General features: G+C 31.4%; 1 protein-coding gene across 1 annotated transcript; it reads left to right on the top strand.

The window, feature by feature from the left end:
- The first annotated feature begins 3,984 nt into the window (after positions 1 to 3,984).
- LOC101221676 (exopolygalacturonase clone GBGE184) lies at positions 3,985 to 6,983 on the top strand. The gene is made up of 5 exons (XM_011661067.2): positions 3,985 to 4,421; positions 4,702 to 5,010; positions 5,571 to 5,860; positions 6,266 to 6,485; positions 6,583 to 6,983. Exons 1-5 carry the CDS (start codon positions 4,170 to 4,172, stop codon positions 6,811 to 6,813), a joined length of 1,302 nt encoding a protein of 433 aa, XP_011659369.1. The 5' UTR covers positions 3,985 to 4,169; the 3' UTR covers positions 6,814 to 6,983.
- The last annotated feature ends 4,666 nt before the right edge of the window (positions 6,984 to 11,649 follow it).

Below are 11,649 nucleotides of genomic sequence, written 5' to 3'. Positions count from 1 at the left end.
TAACCGCTTTCAAAATAATTCTAGCATTGACGAGTTTAGTATAGGTTCGAAGTACTCGAAGTTTACTCAAATTTATTAGATAATTTGAAATCTTATCATTAAGTTAAGTTAAGAATACCAAGATAACTATTGACTCAATCGAATATAAATTAAAATCGAGACTAAATTCAAAAAATTATTCGTATCATGATCATTGGTCATCGTCAATGTCAAGTGCTTAGAATCTTAATTATGATGCCTTCTTATGTGATTGTGAGATCAAAGTCAAGGCATTGTTTGGACATTGTTTGTAACTCTCCTGGATCTCCTATGTGTGCATCAGGGCTGGTCGATCAAGTCTCTTGAAGCACTTGTCGACCTTAACGGTATTTCAACCCTCATTTTCAAGGTGAAGGATTTTTTTTCTTTCCCCTCTAATTGTTAAATCCAAATGTGCTAAGCTTGTGAGATGCCTAAATCATTGTAATGAAAAAATTCGTGCCATACCTTTAATAACATTAAACGATGTACAACATAATTCATGTCATGCTCAAGTATTTTCTACTCCACGATGATGTCAATATCGATGCCGATCGAAAAACTTCAAAAAAAAAAAAAAGAAAAAACAAATCTTATAAATAAGAGTAATACTTTGGTTGAGTGCATCTCAACTTATATTTATCTCTATCCATTTTCTTGTAGAATAATTTGTCATGTTTAAATATGAAAGTGAAATGTAGAATTTTGCAACATTTAACTACTTTTAGGGAAAAAAAGAAGAAAGAAGAAAGTGTTTATACTTAGCCCACTTGGAAAAAGAACATATTTTTAGTCACCCAACCATATAGGATCAGCACTACAAACTTAAATCAAATAAGAAAGAGAAATTAAGATTCACTTTACCTTACAAGCACATAATTTCTTCACCCTATAAATACAATATCAAGATCCTTCACCTTCTTCACACAACAAACCCACGACTTCACAATTACTTCAAATCCTCTACATCTTCGTCCGAGTCCATGGCTGCTTTCTTCAAAAAGGAAGAGTACCATTACTTCAGCTTCGAGCGAACACGAGCCATAACTTCCCGATCACCCCAACCTCCACCTCCCCTTCATAAAAAATCCCCCTACGAGGGCGAAATTCAACATCTACGTCGGAGTAAAAACAACTGTGATCATACTCTGATCTTTGAGTGCTCTGTCAATAGTGCGGCTGCACCCAACGTTCGAGAAGCTAAGACAACAATTAATAGCAAACAGGCGGCCCAGATGTACGGCGGAATTAACATCGTGGATTTCTGGACCAAGAAACCTGCGACGACGACGGGGGAATTTCGACGTCTGTATTAAAGGTGTGGAAATTGTAAGGAAATTGGAGTGAATTTTATTTTATAAGATGGGCACGTATCAAGTGTAATTATAGTAAACATAAATTATACCTAATCATGAATAATTAATTATGTAATTATGGCGTTATGTTCATATTTCCTCTTTAATAATTTACTAATATATTTTTTATAGATAGGTAAAAGATTTAAAAAATTCATAAAATTTACCATTTTTAAAAAGTTTCAAGTTCGCTCCTCCTTATCATGTCTTTCAAGTAATTATATAAAAATTTAAAATTAGAAAAAATATTAATTTTCTCATAAATTATTTTCCTAATTTAACATGACATATAATTATTTAAAACAATAATTTAAATCAATTAATTGCAGTTTTAATGTGACATTTTCAAATATAGCCAAAAAAAAAATGAACTATCTAAAATTTATTAAATTCTTTGTAATTTATTTAAGATTTTTTTAATTATGTTTTGGTAAATAGTTTTAATTTCTTTTTCTGTAAATAACAATTAAAACCATATTGTTTAAGTATATGGAGACAGAAAAAAAAAAAGTAATTTTTAACATTTAATAATGAAAAGTTACTTTTTGGGAAATTAGAAGGCTACAAAAAGTAATTTTCCTTTCTAAAATTTTGTTTAGTATAAATACTTTTTATTTTGTAATGATCCAAAAAGATGTAAATATCTCCCTTTGGTTTTAAAAAAAGATTCCAAATATTTACAACTTTTTATAATTTATTTCGTGGATTAAGAAACTAAAATTAGGAAAAGGATAAGAAAAATGTAGTCAACACACCTCTCCAATTCAAGTCACCATCTTAGTATAAATAAATTATTTTAGAAACAAGTTACAAAAACCATTTCCATTAAAAATTAATCTCTACAAATTTATCCATGTTTTAAAATTGGACATTATAAAAGCTTAAGGATTCAATTTTTCATCACTTTTGGGTTTAATTTTTACATTAATCGAAGGTTTTAGAGTTCAATTTTAATAATTTTAAAAGTACATAGGTTCAATTGTATAAATTAGCAAATTAGATCATGGATTTAAAATTGATATGCTATACAAGCTCAAAACTACAAAAAATTGAATTGAAAAATGCAGAAAACAAAATCATTAATTAATGTGTAATAGTTTATGGGTTATAGTTAATTTACTTAATTGTAACCCACAAGCATTTATATTATTCATATATTGAAAGATTAGGAGTGACACATAGCTTAGAACTTCCAAAAGAGAGACAAAAGAAAATACCCTTCAAAGTTAAAAATCTTATCATTCACTCACAAAGGGGAAAAAAAGATCATTTATGACCATCAAATTAGAAAGAATATTCTCCACCTTTAGCTAACACTCATGTCATCTTCTCGATTTAGACATTTATTTTTAATGAAATATGATAAAAGCTATTTTGAGTGGTTGTCAAACGTTCTACTTTTTCTTTCAAAATTATGATTTATCTTTTGTCAATATATCCGTCAATATAATAGCTTTCTAGGATTACAAATTTTATAGTAACTAAACAATGGTATGAATTTTACTAGTTACTCTATTATTTGTTTCATGTCAAAGTTTATTGACCATAAGAAGTGTATACTATGTATTTTACAAAAAAAAAAAAAAAGTGAGATATTTTCTATCTTTTTAATTTGAGGTCTTCATTAGGCATATTGTAACGTAAAATTGGTCGTGATGTGCAGAATTTGGGTTAGAACAAACTATTCCATATAGCCAAATTATTATTATTTTTCTTTTCATTTCTTCCTTCAATGCTTTTCATTCTTTTGTCCGATCGTTACTATTATTTAAATATTACTCAATCTCTTCATTGGACTTGGCAACTCATCTCTCGAATCTCAATTAGTCTCAATCAATTTTTTGTTGATTTTATTTGCCAATGAAAGCGAGTATTTTCAAGAGAAGAAGAAAAAAATTCCAATCAAGCTTGGGTCAAACACAAAAGTTTCTCAAACTTTGAAACATTAGCATAAATTTTTTTATACTTTCCCCTTAAAATTGTAAAGAAAAGAATAAAATGCTTAAACTAAAAAGTAAAAGTAAAAGTAAAAGATGGGTCAAAAGTGTACCATATTTTGTAACTTTTAAACTTAAAGCTGGTAATATTCTTAGAAACCCCAAAATCAAAGCAAAGTTGATAGAAAAGTCAAAAGCATAATTTCTTTTAGAATTCATAAAGCATAGATAAATTAAATGAGTTGGACCAAAAAAATCCCATTTGAAGTTCAAAACGAGATTCTCGACAAGGTGAATCTAACCCTTTGTAGCATCGAACTTAATTCTCAAAGGAAGCAGAAATATGCAGCTCTCTCATCAAATCCATTGACCTAAAAGTTCTTAGATTTGATATTTTAATAGGTTCTCATAGCTCAATTAGTTAAAGATATATGTTGCTTTTATCTTTAACTAATATTGTAAATGTATTACATGAAATTTTTTGAAGTATTGATATTATTTGTAAATGGTAATGATTTTTTGATATAAAAATTACAATTTCTCATCATGCTTTGGCAATCCAAAAAAACAAAAAGGATTACACAACTCTTTCTTTAAATTTAGAAATGATCGGTTAGAATATAACATTAGAAATGGAGAAAGACCACCAAATTTTAAGGTGTTATACTAAAAAAAGATAACGGTGAAGAAAAAATCAAGCCAAACAATAGGGAAGGGATTAGTTTTTCATGGGTTTGTAGAACAATATAAATTTTACAAGTCAAATAAAGTAAAAGGTTTCATATTAGAACCTTAGAACAAAAGAGCTCATACTCATAACTAAGCACAATCTGGGGGGTTAAGAAGTCACCGGTGACCCATGACCATTCCAGAGAGATTTCACGTCGCCGCCGTCCGTGGTTTAGTATTAGGGTTGACATTGCTCTCTTCGATGGTCTGGTGCAGCTCTGCTGCTGCACCCCATTATTCCGGTGACTTCTTTGGCACTCGAAGCCGCTTCCTCACTGGAGCAGCGCCTGCCACCACCACAACCACCACCACCCCCACTGCAAAAGTTTTCAATATTATAGCCCATGGTGCCAAAGCTGATGGCAGGACGGATAGTACACAAGTGAGTTATGGTTTAGATGGCATATATTATTTGGTTATTGTTGAAATGCCTTGAATTGTACAAGTTTCACATATACTGTATTTATGATTTTGGGATTAGGGTTTTGAAAGTTGTCACATATATATATATTGTTGCATCTCGCCCTAATAATAAACTAATCTCACCATCTATCCATCCAATATAACGTTAGCTACCACATAAACTTTTTTTGTTGTTTTCTTTATTTGTCGATTTTGTAACGAGCATGGAGGTTAAATATTTGAGATTTGGAAATGTGCAGGCGTTCATGCAGGCGTGGGTTAAAGCATGTCACTCGAGTGGTCCGGCAAAGGTGGTATTCCCACCGGGGACGTTTTTGACAGGGCCATTGGTGTATGCCGGACCGTGTGACGGGCCAATGACGGTTGAAATTCAAGGGACTGTGAAGGCAACAACTGATATTAGTCAATATTCATCCGCAGAGTGGATTCTATTTGAATCTGTCACTGGGTTGAACCTCATTGGTAGGGGAACCTTTGATGGACAAGGTGCAGATACATGGAAATATAATGATTGTAGCAAACATCCTCAATGCATTATTCCCCCAACCGTAAGTATTCATTCTATCTTTTTTTTTTTTTTTTTTTAATTTTGTGTTTAATGGATTGAGAAGCTTTAAAACATGTCTTAGTTTTATGCATGATCCATGTCAATTTAAGACTATCAAAGTTACGGATTGGATGCTAACTCTAAAATTTAAAGACTTATTGACAATTTAAGACCCTTATTTGTTTTTATATTCACACTCTTCATAATATACAAATAGGCTACTCCTAATCTCTCATTAGATATTAGATATTGATGTTTTCTAATATTTTTTGATAACTATTACTAAAAAGCCACGCTAGAAAATAAAATTTTTCCCATAACATTATTGTTATATTTTTGTTTTATGATATAGATATGAATTCAAATGTTTCAAAGCATAGTTTTGGGTTCTAGGATTTCAAACATTTTTTTAACAAAATTGATGGTTCTAAGGTTTCAATCACTTTTTCATTATAAACACAACATTACTTTGAATGATCAAGTAAATAACTTTAATAAAATGTATGGAAGATAAGTTTTTGTCAATTATTTTAGGGTTTTGTGTAAATAATTTGGATGCAGTCAATAAAGTTTAACAAGGTGACCCAAGGGTTGATGGAGGGTATTACTTCAGTGAACAGCAAAGCCTTCCACATATTCGTGGTTTTGAGCCACAATATAAAAATCAACAATGTTCACATAGTTGCTCCTGGTAATAGCCCAAACACTGATGGTGTTCATATAAGCCAAACTGATGTTGTTAATGTTACAAATAGCATCATTGGCACCGGAGATGATTGTGTTTCAATTGGCCATGGCTCCACCAATATCAATGTTCTCAACATCACTTGTGGCCCTGGACATGGCATCAGGTATATACAAATGTTATTGAGATCAGACCGTTTGAATTGATCCAACTCCGTCCAAAAATTGACTTTAAAGCACTTGGGTCCAACTCCGTCCAAAAATTTAGTTTACAAGCTGTGTGATTTGCAGGTCTGAGACTTATTAAAAACTGTTTTTCAGCCTAAAATCATTGATAACAAAATGAGTAATTTATTTATCTTATAAAAGATCAATTACTAAATCTCACATTTTTCGATGATTAGATCCTCGACACGCCTCCCACTATCCTTTTAGATTTCACCGTTCTTCAGTCAGATCCTAGAAAATGTATTAACAATCAGTGAAATATATATAGATTGGCTTTCTAATCGCATTCATAGAAGTATATAGAGTTAAATGGGTACACCAAATTTATGTATGCAATTTTGCAGTGTGGGAAGCCTTGGAAAATATAGAGATGAGAAGGAAGTACGTGGAATTTTTGTGTCAAATTGCACAATAAGAAACACCACAAATGGGGTAAGGATCAAGACATGGGCTGCTTCACCTCCTGGCCAAGCAACTAGAATCACCTTCCAAAACATTGTCTTAGATAAGGTCCGAAACCCTATCATCATCGATCAAAATTACGGCTCGAAAACGAAGAAAAGTGTAAGTAACTAAGACTCTGTGTTCGATAACCATCACAAACATGCTTAAAATTACATAATCAACATTTAACATTGTGTCATGTTTGTCATTCATGCAGCCATCTCAGGTGAAGGTCAGCGACGTCCAGTTCAAGAACATTCGAGGCACCACGATATCTCCCGTTGCCGTTTCCTTGCAGTGCAGCGCTGCCTTGCCGTGCGATGGTATTAAATTGGAACAGATTGATGTGGCCTTTAGTGGCACTCATTTAAAGCAACCATTTGCGAATTCATGTTTGAATGCCAAGATTACAACTATAGGAAAACAGAACCCACCAGCTTGTGTTTAGCTTTGTAACAAAGTTGTATAGCCCAATTTATATAATTGTTCCATATTCTTTCATAATTGGTTGACTACGAACCATCACAAGTATTATAATAGTGAGGGTTTCATTTTCGAATCTTTCGACAAAGAATTACAAATTAATAAACCAACTATTACAAAACACATTTATTTGATCAATTAATTGATTGATAATGTTAAACTTAGGTAAAAAAAAAGTTAATTATGAGAATGCCTAGGAGTCATCTTAACTAACGATTTCTCTTTAATTTCCTTCAAATCTAATTAAGTTAATTTATTCTTAATAATATATGTTCACAAATACCCCTAACAAATATAGTTAATCGTTTGATCTTAATTTCTTCACGATCATCATAAAATTATGGTATAAGTTTGAATTAAAACACTGAACTAATTAATTATGGATGTTGTATCAAACCTGTGCGATCTAATTTTCGCTTAGTTCGGAATCTTATTGTTACATTTCAATTTGATTATTTTTATAGAAAGCTAAAATGGACCAATTCCGAGTTCTAAGAAAGAATTAGATCCAAAGACTAAAGTATTACAAAATTATCACTAAAAGTGGTGCATTAGTGAGAGTTGCCGTTGCGCGAATATAATTCCATAGCTTCGGTTTTTAAGTCATAGTTTTTGATTTGGGTGGTCGTTTTGAGTGATCATCCTTCATTTTCTTTGTTTTTGTTTGTGTTTTCTCCTTGATCCATAGACAACATTAAATTTTTTAGAGTTATTTTCATCTTCTTTATGTAATCAAACAAATGGGGTCAAATATGTCGATTATGGGTTAAGATATCATCTCTATCTTGAATATGTAGGATTCTTTTCCTATTTTGATGTATATGTGAGATTTCTAGATAATGTTGTATTGCTGATTCAATTCAATTCAATTTATTTATTTATAATAGAAATTGATTATATTATCAAACGCTTGGATATTTTATGATCACTGATTTTTGATTGGATTGAAGTGATAAGTTAGGTGGAGATGTAAATTAAATTAGATGAGAGTATAGGATTGAATTGATCAAATAATTAGCTTAGATCTTATTAGGATTAGAATAATTCAATTATGCATGCTTCATGTAGCCAAATTAATTGGAATAATATGTTAATTTAGGACAATTTAGTTAGCTTTTATAATTAAATTTGTTACGTGTAAGCAATAAACTAAGTTTGGTGATGAGAATTTGATGAACAGAAAATCCACATAATGGAAACTAGATTTTCTTTCATTATTCATTTACATTTATACTCTGCTCTCTTTTTATTTTATGCAATAAACTCCTTCCTTCAGTTACACTTCGGTTGAACATTAAATTCATAAGAACTATCAGAATTTAGACCAGGAATATATAAAAACTAACTCTTTTGAAGTGCTATATAGAAAAAAATCAACAAGTATGTATTTTGGAGAAAAATAGTCACATTGCTGTGTGTTAGAGCCTTGTTAATTGACTAAACATATTTGTTTACGTTCCTTGCTTTTGTCTCTTGAGTTGTGTTTGAGGTTCTCTCATAATCTATTTTAGAGTGAACTTGTCTCATTAATTATTGTCATGATAATAACATTGTAGTTACTCCATAATATTTCTTTTCATATTTACATCATTATGCAAATTTGATTTTGTTGGGATATTTGCATTTTATAGTGTTCAGCCCATTTATTCTGGGATTATTCTTTCCTTGTTTCTGCCTATTTATGGTTTTCTAAAAAAATTTATATTTTATAAATATTTTCACTAATTTTACCATCTACAATGGTTTTCATATAAATTATCAACGTACATGTAAATATATTAGCCATTAGAAGTTAATTAATTTATTTAAAAATGGTAAAAGTTTATTAGTTAATTAGTCAAATTTTTTGGATGAAATTTTATTTTATTTAACATTTGTATTTATCCCATTGATGTCTAACAACTTTCAAAGCATATTGATCCTTTAACTTTTTAGACCTTTGACATCAACTTTTATAATTTAACTTTTGGTACTAATGTAAGGTTTATCGTGCAGGCATAACCAAAGTAGAAATTTCAAACTTGATTGTTTCAGCATATAACTCATTCCGGTATGCAAAAATAACCAAACGATCAATCATGAGCACCACCAAAGATAATTTGGTTGTCCTATATTAGTCCAACAAAATCAAAACTTCTTAGACTTTTCTATATATAATTTTCCAACTAAAAAAAAGACACATATATATAGGACCTTTGATCTTCAAAAAATTTCATCATCCCTTAAACCTAGCTTGTGCCCCCTTCAAGTTTAATTAAGACATTTAACCATGGCAACAACTCAGGGTTTTAATCTTTTTCACACCTTGTTCTTAGTACTTGCTTGCCTTTGTTGTGTGAATGTTGGTGCCACTTTCCACGATGTCACCGGCATACTCGGTCTTGGCATCCACCATCGTTATTCCTTCCACAATACAATAGGATCTGGTGGTGTTGGGTTGTTTTCAAACACAGGTGGTAGCACCGCATCGAGTGTTGTCGACATCGAGAGTCCTGCACAAGCACCAACATCTGAGATTGCCCCCGCTGGCCTTGAAACTGATCCAGCAATAAACAACAGTCATGATTTTGAGGGTTTTATTTCTAAGGATCATGATATTCATTGGAAGAGTGGTAGTAATATTGCTCTTTCTCATGGTGGTGTTATTTCAACTGGTGGTAAAATTGGTGTAAAGAGCTATAGCAATTTTGCTGTTTCTCATGGTCTTCAAACTTCATCATCGAGTAGAAATAACAAAGCTTTGTCTTCTGGTATAGAAATTGAGAAGAAGAATGTTGCATCTCTAGGTCTCAAAGCTCACACCAGAAAGGTTCATGTTGGTGTTTCTCATGGTGGTAATATTAGTATAAACAAGAGAGGTACCATTGTTTCAAATGGTGGCAAATTTGGTTTTAAGAGTAATATCGATTTTGGTTCTTCTCATGCTTTTGGAATTCAGGGTACAAAGTAACTTGACCATTCACCAAAGGGAAAAGGGTTTTATATGGTTGCATTACACCAGGCTAAACCTACGAGTTTGATGGAAATGGATAAAATATCTAAATTTATACCATTTATGTAGTAGCCAATTCGAACATAATTCCGTGATTGATGCATGTTCAAATTATCATTCTAAAAAATCGATGTAATTTGATGTATATTTTATTAAGGTCTTCATTATTTCTAAAATTTTTTGTGTCATAAAATCTTGTGTGTATCTATATGAGTTTCCATGATAGTTTGACTTTCTACTTCCCTGTGTACATTACTCAAGAACACTTAGAGAAGAAATTCTCTTGTAGAGAAGAAATTCTCTTGCAAGTGCTTCAAATGTTGGCTTTGCATGGCTTGGTTGCTAGGGAAGAAAATGATCACTTTATATGTATAATGTGTAAGAGACATACTCTAAAACTTTTATGCAACTTGTTGATAGCAAGGTTTGTAGACTCGATAAAATTGTATTCCTACTGTAAATTTTTTGTAGCAAAAGTGGAACGGGCTGAATTACAAAGAGAACCGCGAACTGGTAATTTTTTTCTAAAAAAATATACATAAAGTTCTAAGATCATCGAATGAAAGATTTTAATATGCTCGCTGACGTAAATATACTTTTAAAAAGTGTGTAGAAAGCGTGACAATTAAACGTAGAAAATAGTGAAAGTGTAAATATTAAAACTATATATAGTTTGAATATTTAACTCATGTTTTCAATTAAGTTGATAAACCAATGGCTTACTTGATCATCAAATTCATATAATTTTACTTCTATATTCCCTGACCTTAGCCAACACATTTAGTTGGAAGTCCAAATCACGTAATTGACTAATACATATTGAGATATAACATTCTATTAGACATATATATTAGTTGTCAAACCCTCTAAGTTCTAGACATTAAGCTACAATGAATGAAAAGTAGGTAATGCCTCACTAGCTAGGCCACATAATATGATATTCTCAACTATATGCCATAAGATTCACAAGTTTGACTTATAAACTTTGCTGCTATGTGATTAAGGATCTCAATGATTGCACAATAAAGTCTTAGTCCATGGTAATAGATCATCCAATTTTGATTAGTAAATATTTGTCAAATAATCCAAAATAAACACGATAATACTTATAATACAAAGATGTGAAAATCCTTAGATAAACAAGTGTTGCAAGCTTATAGTTGGAAAATCCTCTAACATCCAAGTTAAAACTAACGTTTTAGCCCATAAAAGTCTTCATCTTCAATGAATACAAGTGTTGATAGCAATGATACAACACAAACACAAAGTGATGAAAATTCAGAGAAAATAGAGAGAAATGAGGGAGAAATTCGAGAGGGAAGGCAGTATGGGTTTGACTTAGGGAGCAAAAAGTTCCATTTATATATAATTCTTGATTGCGTTGCATCTCTGGTGCATCTTTCCCTTGAGTGCTGCAGCAACTAACACGACACACATTTAACCTTTCCAAGCGATGTCGCTGCGACACCAAAGGTAGTACAAACTCTATTCAAAATGTTAGCACATTTCTATTGTTACTTAAAGGTACACATGAATAGTATATACACATGCACTTGTTTAATATGGTCTTTTATAGTTGTGTTTTATAATTGTTATATAGAGTGGTTATTTTATTCACTAGTAACCAAGCCACATGCAAAGCCTACATTTGAAGCAGTTAATTGAAAGAGAATGTTCTTCTCTCATGTGTTCGTGACATCTGAAGCAGTAATTGAAAGAGAGTTCTACTTTCATGTGTTCTTGAGTATTGAGAGAGAGAACGATATAGACATTTTTGTAAACATTTTTTGCCATCAGCGAAAAGGTTAA

Source organism: Cucumis sativus, chromosome 7 (assembly GCF_000004075.3).
Source record: "Cucumis sativus cultivar 9930 chromosome 7, Cucumber_9930_V3, whole genome shotgun sequence".
In the NCBI taxonomy this organism is placed as follows: Eukaryota; Viridiplantae; Streptophyta; class Magnoliopsida; order Cucurbitales; family Cucurbitaceae; genus Cucumis; species Cucumis sativus.
The sequence above is the reverse complement of the archived record's forward strand: the minus strand, read 5'-3'. Positions and strand labels throughout refer to the sequence as shown.

What these genes read in the sequence shown, in the direction of transcription:
- LOC101221676 (XM_011661067.2), top strand. Translation starts at nt 4,170, where the DNA reads ATGACCATTCCAGAGAGATTTCACGTCGCCGCCGTCCGTGGTTTAGTA. An exon ending in GGCCCTGGACATGGCATCAG is followed by an intron (nt 5,861 to 6,265) that starts GTATATACAAAT and finishes GCAATTTTGCAG; the next exon opens with TGTGGGAAGCCTTGGAAAAT. An exon ending in GCTCGAAAACGAAGAAAAGT is followed by an intron (nt 6,486 to 6,582) that starts GTAAGTAACTAA and finishes TCATTCATGCAG; the next exon opens with CCATCTCAGGTGAAGGTCAG.